Source organism: Neolamprologus multifasciatus, chromosome 2 (assembly GCF_963576455.1).
Source record: "Neolamprologus multifasciatus chromosome 2, fNeoMul1.2, whole genome shotgun sequence".
NCBI classification, from domain to species: Eukaryota; Metazoa; Chordata; class Actinopteri; order Cichliformes; family Cichlidae; genus Neolamprologus; species Neolamprologus multifasciatus.
The window spans coordinates 24,290,550-24,310,324 of record NC_140440.1 but is presented as its reverse complement, the minus strand read 5'-3'; the positions used below and the strand labels follow the sequence as shown (position 1 = coordinate 24,310,324).

The following is a 19,775-nucleotide window of genomic DNA, read 5'->3' as shown; positions in this document are numbered from 1 at the left end:
AGCCATCACTTTCGTAATTAATTAATTACTTTTATTTAAATTAGATAAATTAGCCAATATTTGAAACAGTCATGTAAATGAACTGAGATACATTTCCTGACATTTTAATCCTGTGTCTTCGATAACAACACCGAACAGCTGGCTGTGTCTTGTTCGGACCTACTGTTTTTTAGGTCAGATATCATCCTTCTGTGAGAACGCTGTAATACAATACGAATGTTCTTTGCTAAGAAGTTGCACAACCAAGATCGCAGGCAGCCAGTCAGACCTCACTTTGATAGATATAAATGCTTATTTGAACATTAAGGTTACTGGACAGTTGCCTTTTTGTGTGTGACTGTTATTAATGTGTCATACAAATAGGAAATCCACAGGGTTTTTACAGTTTACAGTGGTGTACACTTTATAGATACAATAAAACTCACACAGCCATTTTCTGTCAGTAATTTGCCTTACGACGCACTTCGGTGCAGCTTAACGTGACGAAAGTGTGATATATGAATCTTTAAATGCCGTTTACAGAACAGTGCGTGAACACACAGATTCAGATTAGGTTTGACAGTCAGTTTGTGACAGTGGCTTAAACGCTGTGTATAATTATACAGGAGACACAACACAAGAATGCGACAGGGAGCATCAGTTGGACAGTTTAATATGATTGCTTGAGAACAGCATTTTATTGTAATGTGAGCTCAATCTCAGTTCATTTCAATTCAATTTACAAAGCACAAGCACTTTGTCATGGTGGGAAGGAAAAACCCTCTTTTAACAGGAAGGAACCTCTAGTGGAACCAGGCTCAGAGAGGAGCTGCCGTCTGCCGTTGTGTGGCAAGAAAAGAAGAAAGAAAGCTCAGGGAGACAGGACTAAAGTTATTGTCAGTAGTACTCCCTGTCACTCTCAAATTAATTTATCATAATGCATCTTTGGCCGAACAACATTCGTTCAGATGAAGCCGTGGGATATGGTGATGACAGTGTTCAAAACAGTTTTCAAAACAATAATGGCAGCCTGTAGCATAAATGGCACTGTGAGATCAGTTACGTTGAGACCATTTTGTTAACTGAGAGCAGTATGATAAACATCTCTGTCAAGAGATGTATTCTAAAACACTTCTTCAGCTGAGAATCACAGAGGAGAAACACACAGGTTCACTTGCTAGCAAGGGCAGCCACCAGAGCTCTCGTACGAGAGTGAGGGCTCAGGGACTCGCAGCTCTGAGACCGCCCTGGTCTTTATTTTATACATCAGTGGGTGTTTGTTCCTTACATTGGAATGTGGATGTGTATACATTGGAATGTGGATGTTTATATGTATATGTGTGTGTGTGTGTGTGGGTGTAGGTATGGAGTCAGTGTGTGACCCCATAACCGACTTCCCTAAACCTGCTGGTCTGGAAGTCCAACAGTTCATCTAAGCACTTAGACTAAAACTTGACATCCTACCATAAAACAATAAGACAAGGTACGACCTCTCCCATACTCCCAGGATGTGGGTGTGAATGCCAGAGCACTCTGGAATACACACAAAGCCTTTGCAGACTATTAAGGATCGCACATCCTATCACTACCATATGCAAACTTATATTATTAAAAGATTATACTGACTACTAAGTACAATTTTCTATTGACAATCTCTGAAGTTCTTTGGGTGACAGGTATTTTTCCCAGTTATACCGACTAGCATGTTCAGAGGTGGTAGACACCAAAAATCATTACTAGCACTAAACCAAATGTCACGAAAAAAGAACAAAACATACAAACTAGAATTGTACCCAGAGAGGCCAGTACTGGGACCTTATACTCATTTATTCCGACATAATAAAGAGCACCATGATGTAACACATGCTTACAATATGAAACAGCTAGTGTGCTTTTCAAAAGCCCTCTGTTGCACCACACGAGAGAAACTGTTCATTGGTGGTTTTGGAATTATTTGTTCAAGTTTGTTATATATATTTATTATACTATAAATATGTATATTTACATTATTTATTATGTCTTTTACCAAGGTGAAGGAAAATACTTTCCATACTGATTTTCATGTATATGTGTGTGTGTTTGCTTGTCTTCAAGACAGATCTCTAGGTGGGTGGGCTCAAGGGTAAGGGTGGAAAAGTATCCGTAGGCTGGGATCTTTATCCCTGGATCATCCATCATGCACTCCACCAGACTAACACTCACATACATGCTTCAGGACACATGTATAGCTGCTTCCTTGCGCTTGTATTTTTTTTTTCAGCCTACACAGCAGAGGAGGTATATTTAGCGGAGGGGATTCCCAGCATTCCTCTTTACATTCAGCGTATCCTTGAGAATTAGATTGCTATCTTTTATAAGTCTGTTTTTTCCCCTCCCCTGCAAATTGCATATACATTTAAAAAATATGCAAATTACTACCACAGTTTTGTGCAAAAGGATCATACCTTTATGCGTAGAATCACTTCTCAGCAGCCAGAAACTCCGTCTGTACTTTTACCGAAGTTATAAAGGCACGGTATCACTGAGGTAAACTGATTGATTCTTTATTCTCTGGTGTTTTCTGTGTTCTTATCATGTTGGGTTTTTTTTTACTGTTTTCCTGTAGTCGTATTGCCATTTTCTTTAACTTATGTTTTCACAGGACTCAGCTCTCGACCACACAGTACAGAGTCTTGTTAAACAGCAGCATGATTGTTTGACATCATTACAAGTCACATATCAGTAATGTAAAAAATATAGCCCTGTTCGAATACCCCCTACAGATGTACTGAAGCGTGTGAGTGTTTATACCGCATACTTTCTTTATTTCAGTGTGTGCACTGGTGTCATTTAGCCCAGCAGATCATGTGAAGTCTAAATAGATTGGAGACGTTGATTCAGCAGGACTAGTAACAGCTTCCTTTTAACGTTTCGCAGCACCACTGCAGTTGAGTAGTTCTTGAATCCGGCTCTACCATTTGTGTTAACGGTTTGAGGCACTTCACATCTCTATATGACAAGACTCGATGCAATTCCCCAGGGCACTTACAAGCTATCTCCCTGTGACAGCTTCCCTTTTTCAGAGCAGGACTGACTGGTCCTGATGTAGGCAGGCGACAGTGGGGGGTGCGAGTTGGGGGCGGGGGGGGGGGGGTGTACGGGGACCAGAGGCAGAAGGAGACCCAGACACAGGCAGGAAATGGAGGACAACTGGCTGAGAGAAGAAAGAACGGAGCCAAAGAGAGAAAGTGAGAATGTGGAAAAATGGAAAACAGCTAAAACGATACAATCACCAATGACATTTACCCTTAGCTACAACCCTCCGCACCGCACACCGTCCCAAGGCAGTGCAAGACCCTGGCTTGTGGGCCACAAAAGAGAAAAAAGGTTGTTGTTTTTTTTTCCTTTTTTCTTTTTTATGAATTAGCCGTGCGTGCCTACAGGATACCACATATCCCTCTGAACGAGCATTCCAGGCCAGGCATCTCAAGTGATGCATCAGAAATGTAACATCCCTGTAGCACTAGCGACTGTCCTGATTATGGAAGGGAATGAGGGCGGCACACTGTGTGTGTTTGACCAGTGAACTGGAGATGGGATGCATGGTTCCCTGCAGCAGGAAGGGGGAGTGGGTGGGTGATGGGGTGGGGTGGGGGGTGGAGGCACAGTTAGCTGCAGAGGAAGAAAAAAATGAAAAAAGAGGGGCAAATGAGATTGGAGAATGAAGAAAGGAGAGGGAGCAGATGAGAGGGAGTTATCTATGTAGTGTTGTTTACCACACAGTCCTCATACAAGCTCCTATAATGACTCTACATGCACACAGCTGTCTGAGGACTCTTGAGTAAATTAGTATTATTGAAACTCAAGGTGACACAAAACCACTGAATCTTATTATCTGATGTGTTATTTCTTCAGAGTTGGAGACAGGCCGCTTATTTCCAAGCGGAGCAAAACATTTCTATCACGTTTATTTAATTACAGAGACATAAAGCTGAGGGCAGGACATTTCTCCACATCAGCCCTGTCCCCTGACTGCACCATGGGTTTTTTTTCTTCCTTTCCCCAACACCAATCTTCGGTCCACTGATGGACTGGGGGCAATATTATGGGGAGGGAACAATTCGAGTGTGGAAAGAGGGAGGCGCTCAGGTGGAAAGAGATCCTGCCATGCTTGAAGAAGATGTGTGCTTTGGGGGATGACCAGATGGCTGGGGCGAAAGAAAAAACACAGGCAACAAAAGAAGAGGTCAAATAAGGTGGCGAGGACGGAGGAGAAGAGAGCGGAGTTACAGTGAAGGACGTGGAGAGAAGTTCCGTATGGAGAGGTGTATGACACTACTTGGATTTTAGTTTGTCTCTTCAGAATCACACACAAGGGGCATCTTGATACTAGAAGGTTAAGAAATACTGATGCAACAAGTTCTTTGTGTTGAGACAGCAAGAGATTCCCACAAGTTTGTCCAAATGAATTTCCCTTTCACTGCAAAGAACCAGCCTCAGCTTGATCGGTGTTTCTACTGATTGCTCTCTGGCTGCTGCAAATAAAAATCCCAGTGTGCTGTATGTGCTCTGCTCAGCTGCTCCACTGTCTTGTTATTCACCCTTAAAATATTAGTATTATTAAAAAATGCATTCTAATTAAATTAATTAAAGTTATTGGCAAAGTAGAGATGTAGGAAATTGGTTCCGCTTTCAACAACAAAATGTAAAACAAAAAGAAAGTTACAATATCGCACAAAAGCCGGTGCCTTGATTTAAGAGAAAAAAAACAACTTATTCATCCCTTTTGTGAGTTCCCTGGTGTTGATGATAAGAGCAAACACGACTTTGTTTTTTCATCCTTCTGCACCGAGTTAAAAAGCAAGTTGCTCGTTGCTATTTTCTCACAGCAGATTGTAGAAATTGGGGAAAAAAGGGATAATTTTTTGATGAGATGATGTTTCTTTTCCAGAATCATCCTTTAAGGGGTTGCAGCTCATCTTCAGGCTATGCTACATGAATAAATTCAATTTTATTTACACAGTGCTAAATCACAACAACAGTCACCTAACGTCGCTTTATTGTAAGATAAAGACCCCACAATAGTACAGAGAAAATGCCCAACAATGACCCCTATGAGGATCCACTTGGTAAAAGAAAGAAGGAAAAACTATAGCGAGCAGCTGGTGGTGATGGGATGGAGAGAGGACACACTGTGGACACCTCTAAGCCTTAGGGTGCCATCTTTAGTTGGCCCGTACTGTTTAAGAATGGCAACACAAGTACGATCTGGACAATACAGCCATCGCACAGCTTTGTGATTGGATAGGGCTGCCTTATGAAAGGCAGCCCTATCCAATCACATAACCTATTTCACATGAAGACGCCTGGTGCATTCCTGAATAAGTTGGAAGTCAGAATTTGAATCCCCTCCCCCTCAACTTGAATTTCCTACTCGGAAAGTCGGAGCATTCCCTGAAACCCAGATTTAACAAACCAAGATGGCTGCAGTGAACGTAAACAGTAGTAAAACTGTAAAACTTTTCATCTGTACTGCCACTGTTGTGTATTTGTAGCTCACTAAATAAACCATAAGCCGAGTACTGACCAGGATATATCCATGAATGTGCTGCAGCTGTGTTTTTTTAACAAGTATTATTGTGTACTGTTAGTAATAATGGCTCCACCATCAGACTTCTGAGGTATCTGGAACGCAGCATGACTCTGGAGGAGGACAGTACGGAGAGACTGAGGAAAAGAGTGTGGAGCTCTTGAAGCAGAAGAGTTCACTGTGAATTATATCTAAGGGGTGGAGTTTGAGGATGCTGGCAGATCAGTTGCAGTGTGCATAACTGGTGCATGTCTCCCCCCAAAAAAGCAGTATATCAGTTTTTGGCAGAACCTACCCTCATGGGATCAACGCAACACAGAGCTTTGCACTTCTGTGAGGGGACAAACCGTGGAAGAAGATGAGAGCAAAAAAGAGCAGTGTGAGCAGAGCGAGAAGGGATTGCATGGACATACATGTTATTGAAACTTAGGCTTGCTCAAGCTCAACCTAATAAGAAGAGGACAGCTGAGCAGAGAGAAAGAAGCTGCCAGATCTGGTCCCGTAGGATAGGTTCTGTGTCAGTACCGGGCCAAATTAAGAGGGAGTGCAGAGAAAAGTGGGCCTCGACGAGAGCTGGAACTCCTACTGGCTCCCATTCATTGTGGGAGATTGCACCACTTACCCAGCAGCACTTACCCACAATACTGCTGTCCATCTGTTGATTCACTTATCAAGGAGCTGCGTCGTGGCTGTGTGCGTATGTGCTTGCGCCTCTGCATCCGTGCGCGTGCCTGCCTGTGGTGCGTGTGAGACTGAGACTGCTTATACCTTGAACGAGGTGTCTGTACCAGGACAGATAGGGGAGGGAACAGAATTAAAGAGGATGAGGAAAATCCCAGCAGATCTCTTATTCACACAGCAATTGTGCTAAAGAGTCAAATACATAAGCGCTGTTGTGTTGTCCTCTGAGCATCAGAAAGGTTTGTGCATGCTGTAGCACAGTTCTTTACAAAGTCAGATGAGTCCTTGCGGGCACAAGAAAAGGAAAACAAGTTATTTTGTGTTTGTGATTGCATCTTCTCCTTGATTAAGATGGACACACAAAATGCCAACTGTCACTTCGGTGATGGATTTCTGCTTTTTGTTTTTGTTTTCAGTTTAACGAATACTACCAGAGATTATTTAAAGAAGTGAGCAAGAGCCAAAGCGATATCTGATGTTTCCCCATCATATGACTTATATTTTTTGTCCATTAGCCAATCAAAAATACATGTTTAACATAGCCATTACATAAGATTGGCTAGAGCTTTCCTCCCCGTCCTTTTCCTCCCCGTCATCCTCTGGAATATTCAAAGTGTTTACGGATGTTAAGAATGCTTGATTACCCAGCGGGAACACTTGAGAGTCAATCAGAATAAGTGAACAGTCATTCATGATAGGGTAGGAAAGCAAAACACACCTGTAGCTCTAAATATTAGTTTACACATTAATGGCTTCTGAGTGAATGGAAGTTGCCCCTGCCTAACAATTTACGCCATCCCGCCAGAGTGTGCGATGAATACACAAACAAATCAAAACGTCTCTCAAGAAATGTTGCGGATCAAAAATGCTACTGGTGCTACTGAGATGTTCATTCCCTGATGTGGTTATTATATAGTTTGCTAGAGTGAAAATGATTGTGTAACTGTTTATTTTCTTTTTTTTCTCCACCTTTGGTCTACTTAGATAGCAGTCTTATAAAACAGGGTCTTTTTTGTGCAGCTAGTTAAAGTGGTTGTTTTTTCCCTCAGAAGCTGACCTTCTGGGTCAGTCTATTGAAATGTGATCTTCATTTGCATGACTGAAGCACTGTGACACTAAGAGACAAAAGTCCTGGGCCACATCACACCTACTGTACAGGAGTTGACTGGCCATTGAAACGCATACTACCAAGCTCTTGGTGTACGTTTTTTGTGCTGATGTTAATGCCAGAGGAGGTTTGGGACACTATGCACCTCAGCTCTGTAACATTATGTGGTCTCCTACTTTGTGACTGAGATGTATCACTTGATCCACCCCATCCATGGCTCGAATTCGGTGACCTCTTTAAAATGACCCATTCTTTCACAAATATTTGTAAAGACAAACTGCATGGCTTGGCGTTCACTTTATACACTGTGGAAATGGGCCTGAAAACACCAAGAGGTGTGACCCAATACTTCTCATCATGCAGCGCACATTGGAGAATAGCAAACACTGTGTGGCGTTGTTGAAACACAAACATGTGTGTAAGGTCACTGAAAGTGAAACTAGATTCACTTGGCACTTGAGGCACAAAGAGTTGTCTTTTTCAGCTCTTCCGTGGGAGGCAACAGAAGCGACAACAGGCAGCAGCAGTGCACGCAGCTGCTGTGAATGCTGCAGTAAGTCGTTCACCGTGGAAGAGCGAGCAAAGAGATAACTGGTGGGAGCTCCTAGTGGGTGCGGGAGACCTTGAGTGAATGGCGTGATGTTTCTATCACTTGACTGCCACGCAGACACACAGAAATGCTGCAATTCCTGCATTTCTGAACCACTACCACTGGATCTGTTCCCCTTCAGATAGAATGCTGTCTCCATACTTAGTGAATGTTAACCCCTTAAGCCACAGGAAAACATGTAAAGGCTCAATACAGATCAACTGCAGCCTCCGTACATAAGTATTCACAGGAAGATTTTTTTTAAGTCCCCTTTTTTGTATCACTACTTCAGGGTGAGACTTGAAATAGACAAATCAGCATTCAAATTAAAAATGCTTTTACCTATCACTGGAACAGGGGCAGTTTGGGGTTCAGTATCTTATCAAAGTATACTTTGACATACTGACTGGAGAAACTGGAGCTACCAAATCTTTCTCCATCTGCCATTACTGATGGAACAAATATAAAGCACAACAAACGCTCACAGTCATAGGTTACTTTCTTAAAAATTGGTTTTAATAACTGTTGCAAGGACCTCAAGGGAGGAACTAGTGGTAAGACGGAGTTGCATACGAGGTTTACAAGAAATGTGAAAGCATTTTGGGGAGGCAACACTAGGAATTGTTTTATATTGATTCCTTTCTAGATTGTTTTCTAAATTAAGGGGTTAATCTAAAGCCAGAGGACTCAAAACAGCTTATAAAATAATGGTCTTTTATTGGCCTGCTTTTACTGTTCAAAAAATTTAAGTTCCCCAGTTTGTAACTCACAATAGGTACACTATTGAGTTCTCTCCAAACCTACTCTGAATTAGCCGTGTCGATATATTTGATTGTTCGTTCTATAAGATATGAGAACGTTGCAGATGTTGTATTGCTTATTTTTCAAATCTCAACAATGCTGGCACAAAAGACAAAGAAAGTTTGATTTTCTTTTTCATAATTTGGGTTTAATGACGCTTAATAATGATTTGAAAGAAATTGAGAAATCAATGTATTTTTTGAAGCTACATCGTAAAGAAAACAAAGATAACAACATTATGATTCTGACTCTTAAGCTATTTATGTTGTTAACAATTTATTAAGTGCGCTGGCTTCCTTTAGAGTCATATGAACCCTCGATTGGATATTATTGAGGGGTCAAGTATCCAAAATAAAGTGTGAGAATGATCATGTTTTTTTTTTAACTCGTGTCCTTCATTTACTTTGCTGTCCCTGCAGTTTGCTCTCAGTTCTCCCGCGGGGTGTACGCCATCTTCGGATTCTACGACAAGAAGTCCATGAACACCTTGACCTCGTTCTGCGGCGCTTTGCACACCTCCTTTGTCACACCCAGTTACCCCACCGATAATGAGGTGCAGTTTGTCATCCAGATGCGGCCTGCCCTCCGGGGTGCTGTCCTCAGCCTCCTCTCTCACTACAAATGGCAGAAGTTCGTCTACCTCTACGACACCGACCGAGGTAGGTGACAGCGCGAGCCTCGACTCGGGACTTAGAGCCAGAATTACATCACGGAAACATGTTGCAGTGACTCAGAATGGCAGACGAACAGCAGGGTTAGTAAGGGATAGATTTACCCTGTAATGCTTCATGAAAGCCCCGTAAATGTTTGAACTGTTAACATTGCACTATTTTATACAGTGGTTTGGCTGTTATGTAAATGTGAAATAAATTCACCAGCAGCTCATAACACTGGTAATAACGATTATGCTTTAAGAGATGGCATGCTCTATGAGCTATAACCTTTGGATTCTTCAAACAGTTGGCTGCTTGGTGTCAGTTAATCTCCTGTTTAATCTTGTTGTTGATATTGGCTCGTCTTTCATCTGAAATGAGGTATGTCACAGCTGCTACTAAAATGTTTTCTACAGAAATCAGAGTCTCTGCCTGCCTGTGGGGGTTGCTTATTGTTTGTGTCAATGAGGGTTCTCTGTAGTTCCCAGATTGCATTGCCTTGTTGACGCCGTGTATATGACAACCTGTCAACGTAGCCAAGTGTTCATTTCTGGGATTTTTAATGTCAGGTGAGAAAATGAGCTCATTATCTCTCCGTAGAATAATGATCCCCTCCTCCTACAAAAACTTCAATTTATTCAAACACCACCTGGGCAGAGGGGGGAATGGATATGTTCGGGATATGACAGACAAAGCCAAATTATGTCTTCCTCTTTGTGAAGGTGTCAGTAATAGTCACTACATATTCCTCCTGCACTTTTTTTTTATTTGTCTTGTTTATTTGCTCATTATAGAAAGGTCCTGACCCACAGATGTGCTTCAAGCCACCTGTCTTCCCTTCAGCAAGATTTCTGCTTTTCTTTGGTTCTATTTTTTCATGGTCCTGCCTCACGCCCCCACCTCTCTCTCTGTCTTGCTTTGAGGCAGAATATGAAGTGTGCTTTAGCAGAGAGTCTCTGTCTATGGGTCTCCAGGCCTGTAGGGTCTAGAGCTGAGGGCCTTAATCCTCCACACAGCCTGCAGATAATATGTGGTTAATTAGGGTCACTCTGACTAGGACACTCATTGGATCTTCCCTGCGGATGCTAGCAACCCACTCGTCCTTCAGCACAACCAATACTGCCCGTCCCCGATCCTTCTGCTTTTCCACTTCTGTCTGGCAAGTTAGACCGTCTGGGGCAGAGTGGGATACATAGCGGAGGTGGGCAAAATAGCCTGGGATAAAAAAAAAAAAAAGAAAATAAAAACAGAGGCGGTGTTATAGAACGAGAGTGATAACAAACAGACATATAGACTAAAGAGTGAAAAAGGGCAATAGAGGGCAAAGGAGCGAGGGAAAATAAGGAGGAGGAGGAAACAAAACACCAATTCCATCCTGCAATTAAGGCAACAGCCGGAGCTTTTGATTTACAGCCTTTTACCTGTGTACAGACAATTCCCAGTGTACAGTACATCCCCGTGCTGAAGCCCCTGCCAAGTCACTTTTACCTCTCTCCTTTCTGCCAGTGGTGTAAGACGATCCCTTATTAGGAGGAGGACATTGGCCCCAGGAGGGGATTAAAGTCGTTTATTGATGCACTCCATCCAGCACTTTGGGGGGCTTTGACACTTGGCTCATCAAGCAGACAGATGTGTCAGAGAACCTCTACCTCTGCTTATCAGGTAGTGCAGCTCCCTTGGCAATATGGACACTGACTGCTGGCTAAACCAAGAGGAGTGACTGAGGAAATGGTCTTCAAGGGTGCATGATTTTTTTACCCCTCTGGAGCAAAAGAGAACTGACAGACAACTCTCTGCATTTTCAAAGCATGACGGAGCCTCCACCATGTTTTGCAGATTTCTGTAAACTCATGGTTGTAGCTCTCTCCTGACCTGCTGCATACATATCGATGAGGATTTTAACTGAAAACATCATATTTGGATTCATCGGACCTCTTGCCATGGATGTTCAGTCCAGTTCTTGTGTAATTTGGCAAACGTCAGTCTTTTATCCCTGTTTCCTTCCCTTAGGAATGGTTTATTGACAACCACCCTCCACTGAGACCATTTTTAAGGCTTAGGTGAACAGTAGATGGATCCAGTGACAACCTAGATGCATTTCTCAAGTCCTGTGTCAGGTCCTGGATTTCTTTCCTGTTTGTAAAGGATACGACTTGCAGATATTGTTTATCTGGTGTAGATAGTATTTTTAGGTCTGGCAGTTCTTCTAAAGATACAAGTTTTCTTTTATGTTTGGACAAAACACTGGTTCATCCCTTGAGTTAGATGCCTCTTTTATGTTTGAAGGACTCATAGGTCACAGTTAAAAAAAAAATCTTTAAAACAAATCTCTGGAAATGGTCAGGTACAAGGCCTAGAATATCCTGAGAAAAACTCTGAAAGACTGTCAGAAAGTCTGAAGAACTATTATACTGTTGTTCAAGACCCCTTTAAAACTGTACAGGAAAGTCTGGCTTCTTGAAAGCACAATGTAAAGAAACAAGGCGTGTCTCAAGACTTTTGCACGGTACTTTCATTTCAAAGTTTTTTACTTAACTTTTCAAACTTGAATCTATCTCTCAGTTATTTAAAGTTCTGCTCACGTACTAACCTTGTAGTTCTCATGCTCTGACTTACAGCTGACTCATGTGAGTGGGAGGTATGGTGAGCAGTTAGTCGCTTTTAGCCGGCGGCTTGCTGATTATATCGTGCCACTATAGGTCAGCATCACATCAATTTATTATTTTTTTATAATTACTTATTATTATTATTATTATTATTATTATTATTATTATTATTATTATTATTAAATGAGCTTAAGATGTCCTCCTTCAGAGGATAGAAGTAGCATGTTCAACACCTTAATCTGTCACAGTGCTCTGGGTCTCTCTTTTTTTATTTTTGTCTGAGGATTATAATTAATTATTAAAAAGTCTAAATAATGTCCCTGCATGCAGGTGGCTCTGACAGATTTCTGACTTTGCAGTATGCAAGCAGCGAAATGAACAAACAAGCAGAAATCACAGCTGACCCTCTGCTCTGCTTCAGGCTCATGTTTGCCACAAAGCACCTGCTTCGATGTATTAGTTTCTCGAGTGCCTTTTTTGCCTTTTAATTTGTGTTTTATAAAAGCATTGATCATTCATAATACTGGAAGCAACTTTGCAATTATTCTCCAAACTCTTCTATTAGGGATGGAAAACACACAGCGCTACAGACGGGGAAAAAAATCACATAGCTGAGTTCCACCAAGAGGTTTTATTCAGTCAATAGAAAAGATTAATTACAGCCACACTATTCATTTGGCTCTGTTATTGGACTGGCAAAAAATGCTTTTAGGCCTCAGTGCAGTGCTTTCAGCCGGAGAGTGATGGTCCATATGCTTCAGGCTCAGATGTATTGGAGGGAAATTTGTACCCTAAATGCCAATATCAGACAGCTGTTTGAAAGCAGACGTTATGATGAAGGAACTGCACTGGAAGCAAATGGAGCCTCCGTAGGCAGTGTTATACCAGCCTAATGAGTGGCTACTCTCCTCTTATCTGAGGTAATATATTGACAGGATACATTATGCGTGTGCGTGTGTGTTAATATGTGTGTGGATGGAACGAGATGAAAGATCCAAACAGCTACTACTTTGATTCAACCCACAACATTTCATACAGGAAAAAAAGACTATCCCAGCAACACTTCTTCTCAATATCAATAGCACTCCTGGAGTTTCTTTTTTTCTTCTTCTTTGCTTTCAGCTTGCGTCAGTACATGAATTTCCCCTTAAAAGCTGGAGCTCTATAGGGTGAAGGTAGATGGATCTTGCCCTTTCTGTTCTGGCGGTCAGGTATGGGCAGATAATTGCCAGTTCTGTGCAGCAGAGACAGATGATTACAGGCTTTATTGTCTCTCCCAGGCACAATCAACCCTGATTCAGCAATCTCACCTCTACTTGATTTATGAGTCTCTGTCTTTCCTTCTTTCCTATTTCACTTCGTTCTATACCTCTTCCTTATATGTTTTTAGCTTTCTCTTATGTCCCTTTCTCTTGGAGTTCACCGTTGTTGTCTAGTAGACGCAACCTTTCCTTAAGCACAGCAAAGTAGTCAAGAAATGATGAATGGGAAGAACAAACTGTAAGCAGTCATAAGAAATGGTGCATGTTTGACAAAGGAAAACAAATTGGGATTTTCAGGTTCAGTTAGCTCAGTGTGGATGTCAGAGCTGCCGTGTTCGTAGCACTTTTGAAGTAACTGGCCCTTTGAAAACAAAAGCAGGCATACTTGATGACATTTTGCTGGCTGGAATGAAAATTTTACCTGTCGCTAATGCCTGACATTAGCTTCGTGAGTTGGTTGTTGCTGCTATTTTTGACTTTTTAATTTAAGGGAAACCTTTAGTATTACATGAAACGGCAACAACAGAAATATTTCAAATGTCAACATCTACAAAGACCAGTTGCTCAGTCATGAAAAAGCAGCCTTTCGTTCTTTTGAAGTTTATAGCCAGTCAACTACTATACATAAAATAAGCAGGTATAATTAGCTAAAATGCTATACTAGGGCTGTGCGATATGACCAAAATCTCATATCCCGATATAAGACATCTATCTATCTAAAAGTCCCGATAACGATATAAATCACAAAAACTTTACATTTTCTGAAAATTCTGTGAATCTCGGGCAGCTCGACTTGCGTGAAGTGTTTCCAGCTGGGCATCATGTACCTGGAGTCGAGTGTTTTAACCGATGCATGAAACTTTACATTTTTAGACATAAGCTGTAAACGGCCTCTGTTTTCTTTGTGAGTATTTATTACACAGTGTGCTGCGGGGAAAAGCCTGTTCTAACGTTTGAGTCTAAGGTTTATTTTTTAGCACCTGACGGCTCTTTCTTAATTCTCATCCATAAATAATCTGCTCTTTCACGTGATTCAGTTTATTTTGAAAAGTGTCAACAGGATCTTGAGCTTTATTGTGAAAGGTTTATGTGGAAAATAAACAAGCAGACACGCGATGGTTTTACCGTCGTTGTTGCTAACGACAACGCATAAAAACAGTCGCTTGTCTGTCCGTAGTGTGGTTATATTAAATATAAGAGAAAGAGAGAACTTTAAGAAATTAATATAGCCACTACAGTGACCATCAAAACGATGAAAAGATATTGCCGTAAACAGTTTATTTTGTGACACCATGAAACAAACGATAGCGTAAAATGAAACGATAGACGTTATTATATTGTCATCTGATATTTATCGTTATATTGAACAGCCCTATGCTATACTGTGTAAAATTCTTGAAACACACCTCATTTATATCATATTATGGAAATGTGCAAACAGCCAGCACGTTTTCACTCCCAAAGCGTAACATTTTACGCTAGGTGACAAATCGTCGGTATATTACGCTTTCGGCCACCCAACGCGTCCCTATATTACGAGTTGGGAAAAATGAGGAAACATGAGAACCATTTGGAATGAATCTACACATGTATGTTTATTTTATTTAAATCGCTTTGGAAAACACTATCTAACACGATTAAGGTGGTGGTTAACGTTAGGTATAAGGCTAGGGTTACAGCTGGAATACACGGCTGGAACGTGTGTTACTAGGAGCGTCACTATGTTGTGCCGCTCACGTCAAAGAGTCGGCTCTAAGAGCCATTTCGTTCGCGAACGACCCATCACTAGTAGGTGGACATTAGGTAAGGCTGCACTTTTTGCAGCGATCTTGTATAGAAAACTATTCCGCGCGTATATAAAACAGGTCCGCGGCTCTGAACCGTAGTAAAGGGACCTCTGGCTAATACGTCCGGTTCCGTGTCGGGCTCGTAGCCGAAAACTAGCTTTACTTTGTTGTCTGGGTCAAGTTTGCTAGTGAGAGACAGAGAGAGGCGTTGAAAGGCTGCTCCAACTGAACTTATTTCGGAGGAAAACACGAACACAGTGTACAGTCGAGTCTTAATAGCTTACTTACAATTGGGCTCGTCAGGCACTCTTCTTGGCTGCAGTGGTTATTATTATATTTACATGCTTCCAGTTCCCGTTTCTGCTCGATGACAACTCGTACTTTTCCACGTCATTATGAGACGCGAGATTGAGACACAGGCATTTGAGCCTCTTAATGCGTGTTTTGTTTGAGTTTCCACGGGCGTGGAATTACCAAAAATAGAGAGGGCACAGCCTAACATATGAAACAGGAAAAGACTTCTGTGTAATCCCTTCTTTTCAACAAAGTAACTGTATTCTAAATACCACCCTTTTAAACGGTAACTGTAACGGAATACAGTTGCTCATATTTTGTATTTTAAATACGTAACATGTATTCCATTACTCCCCAACACCGGTGAACAGTGACACTTCTGAGAATTACACACATTTTCATACATGGTCCCACATTTTCAAAGGCTGCCATGACAGCCATGCATGTTGCTTCAGGCAGGTGCTGCCTGAAATGGATTTTTATCTAGGAATAAAAGAAACAATCCTTATATTTATGCTATGTATATGTCTTAAAATGGATGCAATTCCTAAACAATTCATGCAAATTCTTTTGTAAAATGTGTCAAAATAAAGCTCAATGTCTGCACTTTAATCAAGTCTTGATAATATTTCTCTTAAAATCCAAAGTGGTGGTGTACAGAGGAAGAACTGAACGAACAAATAGTGCCTTTGTCCAACGTGTTATGGAGTTAGCTGTATACATTTAACTACAATTAAGTCATAACAGCCACACAATTGTTTTTCATGACTTGCCTTATATATTTCAGGACAACTTTCTTCGGACAGTTTTTATATTTGGTATCACTTCTTTATGGGTGCACAGCTACATTGAGTGCCATTAATGAGACGCCTTGGTTGAAGTTGAAAATCTGTGAAACAACAGAGCAACAATCTGTTTAAAATTCTCAAGCTGTCAAAATCTCACTCTTCATTCCGTTCCTGCATCTATATTTTATTATATAGACATTACCATGTGTGTGTGTGCCCCCCCCCCCCCCCCCCCGTTGTCTTTTGAGGAAACCAGAATAAATAGTTAAAATATTTAAGGTCTGGTGAGTCTTTGCCTCTGGGCTAAGTATGCACTGTATTAAAAACAAACACCGCTCACGCCTCACAGATGACAGCTTACAGTCCTGCGTAAAGATGAAAGTGACTTCATACAGCCCCGATTTGCAGACGCTGTGCACAGAGGTTCAGGAGCAGAAGTCTCATTGTAAACATATCATGGCAGACCCGACGATGTTTGCATGAACACGCTTTTCAGCATCTCTTTATTGACCACTTTTCACACACGGTTGCTGTACGCATACAGCCGGCTGTAGCTTTAGTTATTGTGTGTGGCGACGTCCCGCCACACACAATAACTATTTTTCATTTTTCAGCAGCATAGTGCTTTTTTCCCAATTATTTTTTAAAAGTCAGGTCAAGGCTCCAAAAGCCCAAAGGAGATATAAGGGTGGTGGCTCACAGCAGTTTTTGTTTGCTGGATCATTTTAGTTCAGGTTGGTGTCTTTCCTTTTGTTATATTTCTTTAAGAGCTCAAAATGTGTTAATTACATAAATAAAATGTCATTTTCTCTATAGCACTTCATGGATTTCATAAGCAACACATCTTAGTTGTTCACACAAAGCATAAAGGTAAAAAAAACAATATATACAGTGTTATCTTCATTGTAGATGTCAAAAAGTATTTGCGGCTCCCAGTGTTTTCTTTTGCATGGAAACCAGGTCCAAATGGCTCTTTGGATCTTAAAGGTTGCTGACCCCTGCTCTAGTGTTTGTGCAGTGGAGATCAAAATCTTGGGCTTAGGAGGAAGGCTTTATCTGGCCTACTATTAGTCTTATCTGGTATAGCCACACAACTTGTATACAACAGGCTGCGGTTTAAAAGGGTTGTGTATTATTGACTTCTAAAGCAAACAGCTGAAAAAAAAGAAGAAAAACTGCCAATTAACAGAAAAAACTAGGCTTTGAAACAGATCAACTTGTTTTTTTACAAAAAAAAGAAACATGTGATGTGATGTGAAATCAGGTCGCGCTGTGTTAGAGCTCCTCAGCTTCTTCCTGCCCACGGGAGAAGAACACTTTAGAGATGTAGCATTCACCGTGAAGCAAAGTAGCCCAAAAGTGTGTAGCCAAGGCTTTGATGTGGTATTTACAGTAGGCCTATAACCACAACAGTTTTACTGCCAAGTGTTGTGCTAATCAGAAAGACAGCGCATGTCAAATCAAACAGAAGCAGCATGCTCTCTGTATCTTTAGAAGTGCATATATGCAGGAGGGAGAAGAGCTGCTTCACCACTCTGAAAATCCTCCCACAGATTTTTCAGAGCGTCTCCATCTCCCTCCCCCTTCCGTCAGTCTTTCTTGTCTATCCCTCACACATACTGTGACATATTATTAGCGCGTACTATAACACGAAGAGGGGGGCGGGACATCCGTGCACACATGTAGAGCTGTGTGTGCACGTCTCAGAGGGGATGATCGATAACGATAACAATAGACTGATCACGAAAGTCTCCCAGCAGCCTTTTTCTAATCTGCAGAAACAGAAAGAGTAAAGACAGAGCCTTTTACAAAATAAGTCCAAATATTATTCTACTTTTTGTGTTTACTCTCGAGGATGACATTTTATTTGTCATTTCAAACAAACAAATTGGCCGTGTGACATAGACCGACCATCAAGGCAATCTACCTCTTCTATGGCTGCTTGAAGCAAAGGCCAGGACATTTTGTTATAATGAAAAAAGAAGCTCCCAGCAGTAATTTCATGGCTGCTGAAGCTAGCAATGGGTAGGTGGTAAAATGGCTTTATTCCAGGTTCAGTTAAGAGGACACAGAGAGAGCACGGGGTTTATTGTGTGCTTATTGTGACAGACGATGGCTCTCATATGATGCTTTATATTTTTTACAGGTGCTTGACTTGTAGTTTTTCGAGGGGTTGCTGAATCACGCAGGTTCCTGCTGCAGGTTGGATTATCTGTATATTGAGATGTCACTTTATGTGCGCAAAATAAAAATGCGAGAAAGAATGCCAGCGTTGTATAGCTTCCTCCATAGTTCTTTAATATTATTTTTCTTGTGCATTTTATGGCTTCTCTGATGTGCCCTTTCTTGTCAGTGTGTCCAAGCTGATTTATTCTTCTGATGCATGCATAATTTAGTTTTTATGAAGCCGCCGTGAAGGAGAGGGCCACTAAAGCACAAGAGGTGTATGTGCATGTGTGTGTGTCTGCATAAAGTCTCAGCTGGGTGCAACCGATGTCCTGTTATAATGGCTGAGATGAGACCACAAAGCTGTGGAAGTAAAGTGTGGTCCATGACATAGACATGGTTTCAGTAGAGAACTGGCATTCACACTTATTATCTCACATTGCGAGCGGCGAGTATAAATCAACAGTTGTGGGTGACAATATTGCACTTGACTAGACGTTATTTGTGTGAAATGTGTTTAACAAATTGAAAAGGGAGAGAAACGACTAATGGTGTGTAATCCTGCATGAAAAATATCGCTTAGGCTTCTCCACACATATGAAAAGCTGAAAAGCTGCACGTAAAACAGCAGCTTCTTAAAGCTAAGAGAGGCTCTAAGTCTTTGTTACTGGGTAAAAAATTCCTAATAACCTTTCAGCATGGTTTAATTTAAGTGGTCTAAAAGAAACGTAGACGTCAGCATCTCTTGGATTCCTTTTCAGGTTGACTTGTGATGGAAGATGTTAGCCAATCACAGGTCTTTCAGAGAGGTTTTGTTCCTTTGGGTTGTTTTTATGATATCCTTTGAACTATAGTTCAAACTATTGCTAAAAAGTCCTACATATAACATATGTTTATATGTGTGGAGCTGCGGTTGTCAAACTGAGTGAGCCACTGCATTTGGGCTGTAGATGATGGCTGCAAAAAGTATTTTTAATCTTAATGAATGTTTTCTTTTTCTTTGTCTTTTTTAAAAATCTTTTTCCAGATCATTGGTGTTTAATATGCAGAATAATAAGCAATAATATTTCATGTTGTTTTGTGTTGAATCACTGTAGTTTGGACTACACTTTTGCTCTTCTGGTAACGTGTCACATCTCTTAATTTGTTATGCTGTTTACACCAGTGAGAACAATGCCAAACCACTTCAATCAAATTAAAGGCCAGGCTTGATTTGGTTTGCCATCGAAGACATTGCAGGAGAGCAGCAGGAGGCATTTATCGTTTGACTCTTTCAGAGAACAAAGGCAACTGTCTCTGGATAGCCAATTAGAGGGATCGCTGAAGAATAGGGAGCAAGGTTCGCTTTGGTTACAGTACAACCGGCTGTGCATGATTGCTCACCCCATCCACATATCTGTCTTTCTGTCTGTCTGTGTTCTGTAGCTTGGCAGGAAGTAGAGATGAAGCTAACTATGTGCGGTTATCCTCCCATTCAAAAGCCTCCTGGCCT

General features: G+C 41.3%; 1 protein-coding gene across 5 annotated transcripts in view; it reads left to right on the top strand.

Annotated features, from left to right (window-relative positions):
* LOC146524412 (glutamate receptor 3) overlaps positions 1-19,775 on the top strand; it is a 97,031-nt gene that overhangs the window by 16,085 nt on the left and 61,171 nt on the right. For all 5 annotated transcript variants that reach the window (XR_014875900.1, XR_014875899.1, XM_085171593.1 and 2 more), the window contains exon 3: positions 9,147-9,386. Coding sequence is in view for 3 of the 5 variants with exons in the window: in XM_085171593.1 (XP_085027719.1) it covers positions 9,147-9,386 (240 nt within the window). In the remaining 2 variants the exon portion in view is untranslated. The remainder of the gene's footprint in view (positions 1-9,146; positions 9,387-19,775) is intronic.